Source organism: Acanthopagrus latus, chromosome 12 (genome assembly GCF_904848185.1).
Source record: "Acanthopagrus latus isolate v.2019 chromosome 12, fAcaLat1.1, whole genome shotgun sequence".
NCBI lineage: Eukaryota > Metazoa > Chordata > Actinopteri > Spariformes > Sparidae > Acanthopagrus > Acanthopagrus latus.
The window spans coordinates 12,769,627-12,786,022 of NC_051050.1; the positions used below are offsets into that span (position 1 = coordinate 12,769,627).

Sequence of the window (16,396 nt, forward strand, 5' to 3'; positions counted from 1 at the left end):
CCACTGCCAGTTAAACAAACTACACCATCACCCTGCGCCTTTGTTGTCAGGCGGTAGCAAGGCGACTGTTTATCCTTCGAGCTAGCTAGTCTGGTCAGTTTTATAGATAGAAAATATAAGAATTGCTAAATATGATCGGTATTACGTTTTGACGTAACAGAATCGTCCCGAAAGTGGGATTCGTAGCAAATAAAGTCGAAGACTTCAGACGCTATTGAAGAGGAGGTTTTACAGACCGAGGAGGTAAAGTGATAATGCTACTATCTCAGCTAGCTAACTGCTAGCAAACCACCGCTCGTCTGAAACGGACTATTAACCGTTTAGTGGAAAGACTTGGCTAATCTCAGCTGAACATCTCACCAACTGGATGGCCGATGTTAATTTAACCTTCCGCGATCGATTGTAACCAGCAAACAGTAACGGGACGAGGATAGTCAATCGATCAACCTGCGGTTAGCTAAGCTAATGTTAATTGGTAGCAACTCAACCTTAACCTCAACCTTTATTTTTTCTAGTTTTTACAAGACTCGTGTTTAACTGACACCGTAAAAAATGTAACTTGCCCTCAACATTTTTCTGTTTCTGTTCAAAATAATTAGACATTTTATATACCAGTCGTATTTTGACTGTTTGCTGACACTGTGACTGCTTATCAAAGTGTTGTGACCACCTCCACCGTCACTGCTTCATAAATGCATGCACAGATGAATGATATCTATAATGACCTTTGTAATATGGCACATTTTGACATTTTGGTCAATCCGTTTGTTGTAAAAACAGAAAAGCAAGAAAGCAATCTGGCTAAGTGAACTGAGAAATGATTATGACAGGTTTACTTTATTGAACCACTGCTTTCACCTCCTACAGTTGGTGTTTGGGCTACATACTTATGTAGGGTTAGCTGTGTGATTATGAAGCATAGATTAAGAGTCTCCGCACAGACTGAGAATTTAATGTCTTGATGTAGTAAAAGTAATACAGTAGGTGAAATGGGTGATCCGATGTTTTTGATGTTCCAGATGCTTTTTGATAATCATGTTAGTCACACAGTGTTCAAAGAGGCACACTTTTACAAGTGTGCTGCCACTGAGCTCAAAACAATCCCAGTGGTTTATAGTTGACCCAAACATTAACTCATCTCTGCTTTTTCATTCCCTGTCTTCTGTTCCTGCCTCCCACAGAGTACACATGTCGTCTGCAGCAGGGACAGTGGAAAATGCCTCCATCATTTCAGAGAATGTGGCCCATGACGGAAATCGCTTGTGGATAGGCAACATCGATCCCAAAATTACAGAGTGAGTCCACTACCAGGTTTCAGTGTGGCCCGCATTTTCCCCCTCATATCTTTGAAAGATGCTCCCCTCGGCATTTTATTTCTGTTATTTTGCAGACTTTGACTTCATACTGAGTGTGCACTTGTTGGGTAAACAAAGCAAGCTTGTTGGTCATATGTATGTTTCAGCTGAGATCGGAGCTGAAACGACCTGTGAGACATTTTAGTTGACATATTTTAAGAGATTAATTTTTATTTGAATGAAAATCAGAGTTCACCAAACGGATACATATCTCCAGCCAGCTGAAAAAGTGTGAAAAACAAGATCAGTATTTGATTTTAGCAGCAGTCAAGTGTTGGATTTGAGGCATTGCTTCTCAACTTGCCTGGCTCTGCCTCATAGAGAGGCTATGCATTGTGTGTGCATAAATGATTGATTATCTGTGTGCGTAGTGTGTGTTTGTCGCATGCTGAGACTGAGCAGACGGGGCTGGGTGTGTGAAAGAGAGGCAGCGAGGCGTGGAGACCTGCTCTGCTAAGGAGCTGCCATCATTCCTCACTCACCTGCCCTGTTTACTCTCTGTGTCAACCTGGAGCTGTGTGTGTGTGTCTGAGAGAGAGAGAGTGTGTGTGTGTGTGTGTGTGTGTGTGTGTGTGTGTGTGTGTGTGTGTGTACAGATGTTTAAGTACACAGTTGAAGTGTCGGTGGCAGCTGGTAGTGGTGCCGACTTCAACACAATGAGGTGTCTCTGTGCGTAACTGCTCACTTTACACACATGAAACCGTCGTCCCCTTGTTGCATTTGTGTCTAGGGATGCGTGTGCAGTTGAGTGTGTTGAGTGTTTCAATCCTTGGAACTCTGAATGTGACCCCTGCTATATGTTGTGATGGAGAGAAGGTAGTTCTTTGGGGTGGGGGGTGTGTTGGTGTGCCATGTGTGGGGGCTGCTGGAGAGTGTATGGGCTGCAGCTCTGGTGGGCGTCTAGACAGGCATTTCCTTCCCCTTCCCCTGCTCTGCTCTACTTCTCCTTAAATAGCCCACTGCTTCACAGCATGGAGGAAAAACAAGAGAAATGCCCGTGGCCCCTGGTGCTGATTGGGAAGATTAATTAGCTGCTGCGTAGCGTACGAACGCAGTATTCCCTCTGTTTGTCCTGGTAAGCTGAACCAAAACCCAGTGCAGAGGAGGAATGCAGACCCCAAATGCAAGGTGCTAAACATGAGTATGTGACACTAAATTCATACTTACTAAGTAAGTACTTACATTTTTAATGTGCTTTTTTAAAACCTTATTAAGACATCAAATTGCTTACATAAGTTTTGGTTATGGTAATATAAACAGTGTTTATACCATGTTAACTTCGGATGAGAGTTTTATTTGTTGATGATGAGCATGATAAGGCTGTTGGTCATAGTGTGGCATAATTGATATGTCAGACAGAGGGTAACTGCTCCTCTGCTGAAAGCATGCCGTCTGTGTTTTGCCTGTAAGCATGGTCGCAATAGCCATAACTGATCATCTGAGAGTCCTGCACATGTGATTATCCCCTGATAATATCAACAGATTGATCATTATTACATCAGCCCTTAAGATTCCACTATGAGTCGACCTCTACTGGGATTTGATCAATGGTTTCTTTTGTACTTTGCAGTATTGAATGGCGGAATGGCAACGTTTTAGAGTTCTGATATTGTCAGGTTTGGCAGTGTTTGTTGTTTCAGTATTTTGGTGAGATATTAGATAGTGGTGAGGTAAGAAGGCTCGCTGTTTGACTTTATGTAATGTGTCAGAAAGATGCATTTTGGCATCAGTGTGTATGTGTGGTAATGGTTATGACTGATCTCAAGTCTTCTGAAGCTTCTGTTGCAAAATCATTTCCTCCCATTTCAGAAACGTTGTTATGAGAAAACTGCAATCCTCTAGCTAGAGCCCCTTTAAATGCTCGGTAAAGACGTTAAGCCTGCCCGTCAAAGGACCGGGAATTAGTCGGACTCTGAAATGATCTCAGAGCTTAGATGAGCATCCTAAATCATATCCAGTCAGGTTTTTTCTTCTTTCCATTACCTTGCTCACGCAGCAGGTGTAACTGGAGCTTTCAACACACGTTCATGTTTTTTTTGCTTTTGGCTGCTCGGGAAGGGAATTTCTCATTAGTGGTAATCCATCACCGTCTTCCTCTTTCTCTCTGGCCCTCTTGCCACATTTTAAGTGGCGTACCTGGAAGTTGTCGTGTTTTTTTGTATTAAAGAACTTACGGTAAAATTGCCGTTTTAATGCAGATTAATATGAAAAGAAAATATGATGATATTGCAGATAGCTGCCGTGCCAGAATGTCAAAATCTTCCCTCTCCTCCTCCTCCTCTAAAGTTTTTCCCCTCTTGTCTGCACTTTTCTGGCCTGAACCTTTTGTCTCATCTTTTTCTGGAGTGGACTCACATCTCCCCCCCTCTTCCTTCCCTCCTTCCTTCCTCTTCTTTCCTTCCTATAACTCTTGTATCTTTCCTACCTGGCTTTCTCACCTCCTCTTGTCTTTTGGCTTTCCTCTACCTTTCACCTTGCTATCAACATCCCCTCTCTGAACTTTGCTCTCCGTCTGCCCCCCACCTTTCCCTCCCTTTCCTCCCACCCCTCTCCCCCTCTTCCTCCGGCAGTTTTTACAGCCCCCTGGAGTAGTTGGTCCATTGTGGCTCAGCGCTAGCATCCAGAAATGTTCTTAGAGTCTCATTCATTTGACGTCTCTCACATAAATACACATGGACAAACATAGTATGCAGTTATGTGAACATATAGCGGTGTGATATTTAGTGCTTTCTGACTTTTTTTAGTACCTGTGTTTGACTTAAATGACTGCTTTTCTAATATTCCGGTCAGCTTGAAGTGAGAAGGCAAACTGTTTGAGTATAAGAGTGCAGAAAAGTACATGCAGGTAATTATTTCTTAATGGAGGGCTTTCTTTGTAAAGGAGCCACATGCTAGACATGGGAGCCTCGCAGGGTGTTGTCTGGGAAAAACAGAAATTCTCTCTGGCCTGAAGCCCTCGAGGGAGTCATAGAGGGGTGGAAGACATTATTAGTACAATCTGTAGCTTAAACCCACACTTCACCCTCTCTGCGTCCCATGTCGAGGTCTATTCATTACGCGTAAACGCGCGCTTGCACATTAACGTCATACGGCCGTCTTCACGGTGACACGCGCGAACACACATAACTGACCTCAGGATATTAAAAAAACAAAAAAACAATCGAAACAATAAAAGGATGAAGCGTTGATTCCTCTCGAACAATTGTACAGAACACCTGAGGTCACCGCGAGGCCTGGACCGTCACACATGCAGGTACAGGCACCGAAACAAAAAACACAGGAAGCTGCCTGTTGGCTTTCTTTTGTTTTTGGATTTTGTTGTTGATGTTTACGGTTTAATACACTTTAATAGAGGGCGTGTTGATGTGTCACACTAGCACAGCTAAGCACAGATTTAAATCATAAAATGAATGTTTACGGAATGCCATTGCTGTTGTGCCTGCTGGCTCACTGTCACGTCTCGCTGGGCCACTTGAATAGAACACAGTCATCGGTAGTGATATTAAAAACACCTGTGCTTCTCCTACGACGAATGGCCAAATGTGTGCTGTGAAAAAAAAAAAAAAAAAGCCTGTTGCCACATGTGTCAAATAAATCATGTCCTTTTTAGTTACGTGAATTAATTGAGGAACATTCATAATGGGATACATCAGCAACTTGTTTACAAAATTCTGTGGAAGAATAATACCAGGAACAGTTGCCAATTTTGAAAATGTATTTATCAATTCAGTAATTTGTTTGAGCACAAGTGCCAAATGTTTGCTCCTCAAATGTGAATATTTGCTGGATCAACACTATTCTTTGACAGTAAAATGACTATCCGAGGTGAATGTTTAAATTCAGACCAAACTAGTAATTTGAATATTTCCACTTTTGGCTCCTGGGTAATTATGATGGTCATTTTTCACTACTTTTTTAACAGATTACAGATCAAACAATTCATCTGAAATAACTGTGACATTTGGCAACAATAGGGCTGCAGCTAACCATCATTTTTCATTGTTGATTAATCATTTGATTAACTTCTTGATTAATCAATTAGCTGTCTGAGCTATAAAATGTCAGAAAATTGTGAAAAATGTCTCAAGATGGTGTCCTCAAAAGTCTTGTTTACCCAAAGATATTCAGATTACTGTCGAAGGGAAGTAAAGCGAGCAAAATAAAATATCTAATTTTAGTAGCTGGAATCAGAGTATTTTGACTTTTTTTTAACTCAAAGAATAACTAAGAATAACTCAAACTGATTAATCGATTACCAAAATAGTTGCCAATTAATTGAATAGTTAATTGAATAGACAACTAATCAATTAATTGTTGCAGCTTTTATCAACAGTGAAAACTCAAACAATCCCTTATCCTGCACTTAAAAAAAAAAAAAGAATAGTGCACCTTTCAAATCAAGAGCTCTGACAGTTCATGAAGTGGAAAAGCACCTGCTACTCAGCATGTGTTGGAAACATTCAATCAGCACCTGAGCGTTTACAGTAATACAACAGCGACTGTAGTCTACAGGTGACCCTGAACCCGTTGCTCGTTTCCACACTGTCAGAACAAGTCTTTTTCCCATGGCTGCCGCTGGTCAGTGACACGCAAACCTCCAAATCCTCGCAGCACTGCATAGCTCTACAGTGACCACATATCTATGTTCATTTGCAGCTCCACAGTCCCAGGCAGCCTCACACAGTCAGTGGATGTTGTTTATGCACAGCTCGGCGCTCAGGGGGATTTGAGGCTTCCTCTTTTTTATTCCCTCATTGTCCTGCTACTGTATCCTCAGCATTGTCTCAATGAGAGATTTACTGTCTCTGGGCTGCCACACCAGCTGGTCTGCTGCTAAAAAGGTGTCACGAAGAGAAAGCTGTCGTTCTCATTATCCCAGAATGACAGATTCACAGACTGTACAATGGGACATACAGTGTATAGAAAGATCTATGTGTCTGCTTCATAGATTTGACCTACAGTATACTTTGTAGTGCATTTTTTGTTGACCATCATGGATAACAGTCGGTCTGATGAGTTGACTAAATAAAAATGGGTTCCCTCCGTCTTTATTTAAGAATACTTTACATAAGTATTATTCCTCTTCATCTGACCCTCAGTTCTTCTCCTTTGTGCTCTCTTTCACATGATCCCTCTCTTGGCAGGTATCACCTGGTGAAGCTGCTGGAGAAGTTTGGCAATGTGAAACAGTTTGACTTCCTGTTTCATAAGTCTGGGCCTTTGGAGGGACAGCCCCGAGGCTACTGCTTCGTCAACTTCAACACCAGAGAGGTAAATGCAAGATGATGTTTATGTTAAGATTTATATGATTATTTTTTCTTTTTCCACAGAATGTATTTTTGTAGGGATGCCCAGTATCGGATTTTTGACCATATCCAATTTGCCAACAATTTCTAACTCACTGATGACGCTGGTGCTGATACATGCCCATATTTTTTTCCTCACCTAATTGCAGAGAACAATCTATCATATTGAAATTAATATATTAATATACCTATACCTATACCTATATACTTATCATGATGGCTGATAACTGATTATTTTATTTTTTCACAGAATGACGGTGCAAAGTCAGATGTGTGAAATGCTTAGTTTTCTAGTAACGCTTATGTGTTTTTCCGCAAAAAACCCCAAAATATCGCAGTATGTGTGCCAAAATAATTTTGCGATGAAGTCTTAACAAAGATCACAACATTTCTCGTTTTAATTAATACAATCCTAATTCCACAATGTGCCTGCATCACCTGCAACATCATTAATATTAGGTCAATACAGACTTTTCAATGACAATATAATGCAAAATGTATTATTGGCAGCAAGTCCCTTTATCTCAAATGGACTAATAGAGCTTTATTTGACATCTTGGAGCAGTTGGGACCTGACTGTGTGTCTCACTGAAGTGGACTGTTTTTCAAAAAAAAAAAAAAAAAAAAAAGGCACTTAAAAAGAACCCGCTCACAGGTTCAGCAGGCAGTATTTGTTTTGGAGTGAGTCTGGGGATCGTGATAAGCATCTAGTTTCACAGCTAGTGTCTATCAGTGGGATATGAAGCCCTCCCAAAAGGATTATACAGAGGAAGTGTGTGTTTATCTTACACACTCATGCACACTTAGACACTCACATACACACACAGAAAAAGTACTTTATTAATATAATTCAACATCAAAGCCACTTGCTTGCTTGATTAGACAAAACTGCATTATCTTGCACTGCCTCTCTTTCTCTCTCTCTCTCTCACACACACACACACACACACACACGTACGTACGTCACTTACGGTCTATCTGGAGGCAGAGTGGCACATCATTATCTATTATTGTTTCTGACATCTCTCTATTGTGAAGGCTAATTATTTAATGACTTGGTTGCAATAATCAAAGCTGATTTTTAATCATAACTGTAAAAAATCTTTTCCTCCTCTTTTGTCTCCTCTGTGTGTGTGTGTGTGTGTCCATGTGCGTGCGTGTGTGTGTGCGTGTGTGTGTACGGGACTGTCTGCAGGAGGCAGAGAGGGCGATTCAGTGTTTAAATGGGAAGCTAGCTTTGTCCAAGAAGCTAGTGGTGCGCTGGGCGCACGCACAGGTGAGGGTAAGTGTCAAACTTTGAAAGCACTTGATATTTAACATATGTTATATGCACACTAATATTCCACCATTGTTCCAATTTATGACAATATATGGAATTTGTTTGAAGTTGTGTAAACAGCAGATCCTGCTTGGATATTCAGAATTAGGCCTTATTCAGAGTGTCGCATTTTCTGAATAAGACATTAGTCAGGTTTTAGAAACTTTCTGTAGACGCTCTTTGGCCTCAGTTGGGGTATTTGCCACAGGAACAAATGTCGCTAATGCTTAAGGCAGAAACGAGGCCAAAAAAAGTTGAGAAATAATAAATAATTCTTAGGATGAAGGGCAGTTTCAGTCTGTCGTGGTAAAAGATTTTATCATGTGTTACTCTTCATTTTCCTTTTACTACTGCGGTGGTTAGTGGCTGAGAGCAGCGGGATCCCAGCACAACCTATGCCTGTCTCTTAACAATAGACAGCCTACTGGCAATGGGTGAAGGGATATCCTGTATAGAGACGAATCACGCCCTGCACACACACATACACACAGAAGGCATAGTGGAGGGAGGTCAAGGTCAACGCTGCTGCCTCTAAGACAACATGTTGTAGGATAGATCCGCTCACAGATTCATTGTAACTGGGCTCAATCAACCAGAAATAGCTTTTGTTATTGATACCATTATAAACCTAAATAATGTAGGTGTTTATATCCCAAATGTTCAATTCTTATGTTAATTATATTAATCAATTGATAATATAACTCCTTGTGCATGCCCGTCGCATACACTTACGTGTAGACTTTGTTCAGATTCTACAATTTCAATCTCCATGAAACATATCTGACGCCAAAGATTCTAGTTACGTGGTACCCTCCAACTAGTAGCACAAAAGTCAGTTTGGGTGTGAAAGTCACTGCTGCAGTTTGGGATTCTGCCTTAATTTTAAAGCGCGCAGATGGTTAATTTGACGCCGTCACCACATCAGCCAGGTACAAACGAAGCTGCTCCACAGGAATTCTCCCCAACCGGCCTGCTGTCGAGCCGCTCGCTGTGAACCAACCGCCGACCTCTCTGGCCTGAAGAAGATTAATTTTGAGATGCATAATTTCGTCCCATGACGTGCAATCAGAATTATCTTCGCATTGTCCGAAACACAGCTGAGTAGCGGGGGGGGTAAAAAGTTTAGAGATTAAAAACCCAATTCCCTCGCGTTAACATCCACCTTCTAAGTTTGTCAGTTAACACCTGGCACTGGCACGCATCTCGAGTGACCACTTGTGATCGGATCTCTCTTCATCCCTCTGCATGCAAATAAGCACGTAGATCTTTCTGTTTCAAAGGCCAAACATGTGTTGTTGTTGTGATCTGGCGGACCAACAGTAGTAGCCAACTGGCTGAGACGAGCTGACACGATTTTTTACACAAAGGAATAAAAGAACTTAATGTATCACATGAGTCAAACTGACCAGAAAGCCTTTATAATTAATAATTTATCATGGACAGTTTGATGTTATTGCTGTTATTGGTTCAGTGTGTTCACAAACATCTGCAGCTTTTCTTAGCAGGTTAGACGCCTCACATAACACATCATTTGCATTACAGTAAACCAAATTAAAATGAGTGTGTGGCCGTATGCGTTCCAGACCACCTCCGAATGTGGTCCGAGTAATCAGATCTTAATGTGTCCCCGATGCATCTTGGGTGCACCTGTACTTGTGATCATACCACCCAGGATGGATGTTAATACCTGGTCTCAACAGGCTCATATAGTATGCTTGGTTAAATACACCTACAGCTCACTGAAGCTGGTGCTGCCAACCTGATACTTTGACTATTTTTTTTTTTTTTACAATCTTAATTACACAAGTGAAACTTAAGCAATTTTCCACCCAATGGGTTCAGCTCAGGTCCTGTAGAATGTGATTTATTTTTTTTTTTATAAGGAGCCTGTCTTCGCTGATTTCCGACCCAGAACTGACGTGCTGGGATAAATGAGTCAGAGACCGTCGGTGTTGGAAGTTGTTGTCTCACATCCAGGCGTACATCTTGACTTTATTACGTCGCTTTGAAAGAGAGGAAATGACTTTGATGAACGTTTATTGAACGGTCCCCCCCGAAAAACTCCTCACAAACTTCCATCGCTGTCCAAATTGACTTTTTAGACCGTTAAACAATAGTGTCCTAAATAATTACGGTATCTTTCTGTATTTATCAATACACACTTTGGCCGTGACTTTATCTATTTGGTCCCACATCCTCAGATCTATAACTGATGACACATATTTCAATCCTTCACAAAGCTCTTAATGCTTCAGTATCTTAAATAATTAAAATTCAAAACAAAACCAAACAACTAGAGACGTTAAAACTTTAATGCCTCCCGTCCCAAATTCCACAATGTTAGTTTTGGATTGTGTACAGATTCACTATGGCCTCCTTGGCTCTTTGTCGATCTATATGCATTCCAGCCACATGCCTTAAGGAATAGGTGGAAGGGAAGGGTCCTGGCTGGTGGAATGGTCATTGTGTTAGACCTATTCTTGGCTATACATGTTATTTATTTCTCGGGACGGTATGTAAGAACATGTGTGCGCTTTGGTGCATTTACGTAACTTATCTTGATCCAGTGCCACTCGTAGCAACTGATCCCTCTCTAGGCTCTGTTCCTGCAAGCGGCTGCTGCTGCAGCACCAAGTCGTTGGGGTTTTTTTCCTTGTCTCCATCATGTACGTGACTTTTGTTTCGTTTTTTGTCTTTTTCTTTTTTTTTTTCTTCGCAGGTTTCAAGAGTTCTGTGTTGGGGGCTGGTGGAGATGTTTGGAAGGTGGTTTTGAAAGAGGAATGAGTGCAGACGTTGTTGCTCTCCAGCTGCTCCTTCTTTATCCTCCCTCGTGCCTTAGGGTGTGATTGTGAGCCGTGCACGTAGTCCTGCTTGGTTACTGGCTGTTTGACCAGACACAAACAAAATCAATACTTAGAGTTTAATAATGTTGATGTTTGTGGGAGGAAGCTGGGGTTGGCTCTCCACAGAACTGCTCTCAGTGTTTATTAGGACAGTCTGAGGGTTTCTGAGTGTCTGGTTGATGGGAGTTTTTTTTCTCTTCTCTGTCTTCTCATTATCCTATTCTTGTTATGTGGTCCTGTTCAAACCTGGCGCTAAAGTGTGATTATGCCGACAAACGGTATCTTTGTTATCCTTACACATATTTGGACATGACATAATCTGAACAAGGACTTCTCTGTATCTTTCATATTCTGTGACTATCCGTGTGTCTGTTCCCCGTACGAGGGTCTTTTCTGGCTTCTACCTGTTATTTTACCCCTTTCGTCTCTCTCCATCTGTCTGTCCATCACTGTTTGTGTGCATCATGTTGTTTTCGGGCCACGTGTCCCATCCACAGAGGTTCGAAGGTTTCCGCAACGACAAGACGATGCCGCCGAGCCTGGAACCGTCATCCAGCGGCGCCACGGAGGACGGAGCCGTAACTACCAACCACCTCAGGTTGGTACCAGACGCACACAGTGACATCTTCCCCGGTTGTTACTCAGACATTTTTGAAGCAAACCACAGCGGTTCAGACCAATCGGCGTCCAGTCAAGGACAACTGGAAGTTGTGGGGATTGTATAGTTTGGACTATATGGCGGCTTTATGAGAGGTCAGCGTAGGTGTTGCTATAGCATCAGTTTTAATCTTAGAAGTGGGTTAGGGTTAGGGTTAGGGGTTAGGGTCATTGTTGAATTTCTAGAAAACATGTTTTTGCACTTCTTCTTGATCTGATGAGTTGAAGGTTGCCCATAATGGACAGTGATAAGACGGATGGTTTGTCCAATCACCTGTCAACTGTATTTCCCAAATGGTTCTGTGTAACAAACCAGGTTACTAGATTAGATCTTAAGAATTTATCTAAAAACGCTGTTGCCACATTAAAAAGGCGTTTTCAGATTCAGCCAGCTGAGTTAGAACAGTCACTTTAGTGCTTTTTCAAGTGCTGCCTTAACAAATCCTCCTTTTTAACTGGAGCTCGGTCCAGGAGGTATCGTAGGAGAGCGTGTGGGCTTGTTGCTTGTCACCACTAACCGCAGTTCGAGTTGAGTTCATCCGAGTACAACTGGACTTTGGTTGAGAGAAAACGCCTGTGTGGAAGTGTTGAAGTTCTAACATGATCCATTGCTGTGGCTACGCTTGTGCAGCCTACATTCACGTATACACACTGTAAGAGTGCGGCAGTGGAAAAAAAAAAAAAAAAGAGAGCTGTTAAGTCGGTAAAAGGCCTCTTGTGCTCTCGTATCAGCTCTCACTGTGACAATCCGAGGCATGGAGCAAGTTATCAGCTGCCAGGGGTCTTCAGAGGAAAACACTCTGACGTTAAAATCACTCCCCACGCAGCCCACGAGAGGATATGTAAACACTCTTCCCTCCCGTTTACCACTGATGCCTCCTCTTTTTGTTGCTCTTCTTCCCACATGCATTGCAATTTTCCTGCAAACATCTGTCACTCGCTCCTTCAAATTCAGTTCCACCGTTTTCAAACGCAAGTTTCCCTCTACAAATGCTTATCCCCGTCTTGCGCGCCATTTTTTTTTTCCTCCTCCGTCTTCTCCTCGTTTCTAGGAGCACTAATGCCCGCTCTTCTTTTCCCCCTCAGCCAGAGCTGAGATCTGTCCATCACTCAGTTCACCGACGCTGGTATTTTTCCCCCCCTCAGCCTTGCTGCTAACATTTCCTCTTCTCTTATTTTGCTCCTCTCCCCTCTCCTGTCCAGCACGAGTGCTAAGATCCGCGCCATCGAGGCCAAGCTCCAGATGATGGAGGAGAATCCAGATGATGACTACTCGGGCCCGTCGGCCTACGTTTACAACAAGCCGCCAGAGAGGAAGCGCTGGGAGCCCTACTCTAAATCACACCACAATAACCAGAGCAGGCCCTTCCGCAAGTTTAGGAGATGACCCATCCTCCCAGAATGAGGAGCCCTCACCCTCCTCCTTCCCCCCCACCTTGAGAACCCACCCACCCACAAACAGACTCTACTCTAGATACTATAAAGACTATACACATCCTATCCGGGGAATAGTTGTTTTGAAAGCTGTTCATAGTACTTTGAGAACTCTTCGAGAGCAATCGCAGCAATCACGGACAAAAAGTGGATTTGAGTTCATTTGGGTTCAGTTATTTTTGTTTTAACGTGTGCTCCTCACCTGACTGTTGAGCAGGTCGGATCCCCAATCAGGCTGTTTTCTCACTTTTTTTTTTTTTTTTTTTGAGATCGAATGCAGGTGAACCCAATGAGTCACATGACACACAGATGCTTGGAAAGACAAATTATAGTTATTATTACAGAGTCTAAATGCTGATCCTCTTCCTGTTTTTGACGTGTTTTTGATTTCAGGCTGTTATTTAAGTGAAGTACAATTTTTGTCTCTTTCATTAAAGGGTTACTGTGTAGTATTTGGGAAGTAAATCCAAAGTTGGATGTTTAATATTTGCAATATTAATCAGGTCATAATACAAACTCAGAAATAGTTCTTTTCTCCACAACTGAATAAACAAGCTGTTTGAGAAAATAAGGTCTGCAGAACACTGTTTTGGAACAGAAAGGTGGCAGGGTCCGCCACATATAAACAAAGTGTCATACCCTTATGTCTTTTGACAGTTTGATTATCCAGTTTATTCAGCCATGAAAATAAAGAGTTTGTTTAAGCATAAAAAAAATCAGACAACAATCTTTTTTTTCTCTTCTGATAACATTTCTTCCCCAAAACTACACAGTGCAGCTTTAAAGCATTCGACAAGGAGGGAGAAATACAGATTAGTACCAGGTTTGTATTAAAACGAGAAGCCACAGGCCGCTCAGCGACACATACTGTAAGCTGCAGTATTTTTGTGTGGTGTGTTTTCCTAACAGTTTGCCTTTTTTCCTCTCCCTGCTCTCTCCTTGGATTAAATTTTTTATACGACTGCAGTCCAAATCCTTTTTACTGACTTTTTTTGTGCCGTGTAGAGTTTTTTGGGTATTTCCCCCTTGCCACAGTCTTCGATTTTGAGTTTTTTTCAATTAAAGGCAATTCAATATCACATGTGCCAGTGTGTTGTTGTGGATTGTCGACATCGCTCCTGAACTACACGACTCAAACGTGCTCTCGGTTCACATGGTTTCTGCTGATACAGTGGTGCTGGGTTTGGTCAACCATCTGTATGTCATTAATGGAAGATTTAAAGGACGACTCACTAGAGAGCAAATCCACCATTATCCAGCACAGCTATTATCTCCATTATTATCTGGTTTAAAACAAGCAAAAAAAAAAAATTTAAAAAAAATGCGGCTCTGAAATATCACATAAGTTTTCAAAAAACAGGGAGATTTACCACAATTGTCAGTGCTGACCGCTCTGATGTCACAATGTTTGTCTGTCACCTGATGATCCTGGCCATCACAGCAGGGTTTTTCCTTTTGTGCTTTAAATCAATTTAATATGCTGTAGACCTTTTGCATAAAGAGGGCGAACATGGAAGCCATTCTAAAATTGATTTATGTGTGTGTGATCAGTGCAGCACAACAGCTGTGATGTGATGGGAGTTGTTTCCTGCAGGTGAGGGGGAAAAAAAAAAAAAAAAACATTTTCGAGGCAACGTGTTTGGTGGAATCATCATCTGGAGATCTTCTGCGTGAAGAGAGAATTTACCAACCAAAGTTCCTTTACAGAGCCAGTGATTTTAAGAGTCTAGTGAGAATGTTTAACCCGCCTGTGTGGAGATGGAGAGCGGCGGGCTAATCGTACAAGATGAGATGAACGTGCGCACTGAAGAAACCAAATCCTACCTCTTGACATCACCAAGATTCTTCTTCTTTCTGTCTTTCCTTCTTTTCGTTTTTTAAAAAATGCCTTTATTGTCGAATCGCTCACCTGACTGCAGAGTTCATGCTGATTTCCTTCAGATCAAACAAATTACTCATTTGAAATGTTTTAATGTATTTATCTGTTTTCAATAAAAAGCACTATTCGTTTAAAAAAATAATATTTCCAATTGATTAAATCATTCGAATATTTTTTTCTTATTTGGGATTCGGAGGGTTTTATTACTATATTTCTATTATTCTAGAGCCGGGTTATTCTGATTGGCTCGTTCCTGAACTATACATTTACTGATAACTGTGGGATCTCTGTCTGATTGGTGCGTCGATCCGAGCCGGTGTGTGTGCGCGCCTCACACAGATCCTGTAATTATGAGGCTTCCTCTTCCTTAAATCATCCCGTGATTTATTCTATTTTTAAAAAGCATTTCATCTGCATCAGCTCCTCTACCGTTTGTGCCAATACATAAATAAGTTGATTACTTAATAGCATAGGCCTATTGCTTTAGCATTTTTTAAGTAATTCTTATATTTTGGTTATAATTGCCTAGAAAGACTTACATTTAAAAAAAAAAGAAATATCAATTCATTTTTAAAAAAACTGTAAATACTGCGTATTTTTGTTGTTGCTGTGTATTTTCCATGTAAATCTCAAATGTGCAGTTATTAACCATACAGTTATTGTGTTACGATTTAATCTTAGTCAACACACGTGGCCTTAATTTAAATAATTAGAATTATAGCAATTATCAAAAGCAAAAACACACACACAAAAAAATGATTTTTATAAAATACATATGTGAAAAAAACGTAAAATCATGGCATTGAATTAATTTGTTATTATTAAAAACGACACAGTGAGTCATGAGGTTAATGGCTTTTAAAGTGCGTGGGATTGGAAACATTTCAAATTAATTAAATGCACTGTGAAATCCGAATAAACGCATTGTGCTGACTTTCTCGCGTATGAATGAACCAACACATGTATGAGACGAGGATTTATTCTGATGAATACATTTAAAAAAAAAAAAAAAAAAAAAAAAAAAGCTCTCTGTATAAGCCCGGGTATATGGGTTCATGATTGCGTGTTCAGCCTATACGTCAGCGGGAGCTCAGTATTTCTGGTATCTCATAAATGGCAATTATATGAATAACTATAATTTACATTTCTCTGGCGGCTGATATATATACAGAATTGTCTGTGATATCAAACACACGCCGCCAGAGTTTGAGTGAGTTTCTGTCAGGACTGCTCCAGAGTGTGTCCACCCTTCTCACGCACATGAGACTCTTTTCTTCCCCCTCTCCTCCTCCCCCTTTTCTTTAACTGTAACATGGCAGGCAGGCCGGAGAGCCCCGCAAACTCTCACTGCGGCTCCGCACACACGCGCACGCACTCACTCACTCACTCACTCACGCACTCACTCACGCACTGCTCCTTGCCCGTCGCTCTCTCGTCGACTGCACTCGGTCTGACTGCACCTATGAAGCCTCGGAGCAAAAGCTGCCAACCCCTCAATTTGATTCACTTCCTGTAGTCAGACTCCTTCCCCAAAAGTGGAGAGAGAGAGAGAGAGAGAGAGAGGAGGGGGGGGGGGGGTTGAAACCGGGCAAAGGAAGAAATAT

The 16,396-nt window shown here is 41.5% G+C and overlaps 1 protein-coding gene across 2 annotated transcripts; it reads left to right on the plus strand.

Annotated features, from left to right (window-relative positions):
• The first annotated feature begins 34 nt into the window (after nucleotides 1–34).
• Nucleotides 35–13,992, plus strand: rbm18 (RNA binding motif protein 18). 2 transcript variants are annotated; one of them, XM_037117261.1, is made up of 6 exons: nucleotides 35–243; nucleotides 1,182–1,295; nucleotides 6,500–6,626; nucleotides 7,857–7,943; nucleotides 11,320–11,420; nucleotides 12,683–13,992. In XM_037117261.1, the coding sequence occupies exons 2-6, from the start codon at nucleotides 1,189–1,191 to the stop codon at nucleotides 12,864–12,866; spliced, it is 606 nt and encodes a 201-aa protein (XP_036973156.1). In that variant the 5' UTR covers nucleotides 35–243; nucleotides 1,182–1,188; the 3' UTR covers nucleotides 12,867–13,992. The 2 variants fall into 2 exon arrangements, with proteins under 2 accessions (XP_036973156.1, XP_036973157.1); XM_037117262.1 differs by having other exon boundaries at nucleotides 7,857–7,937.
• The last annotated feature ends 2,404 nt before the right edge of the window (nucleotides 13,993–16,396 follow it).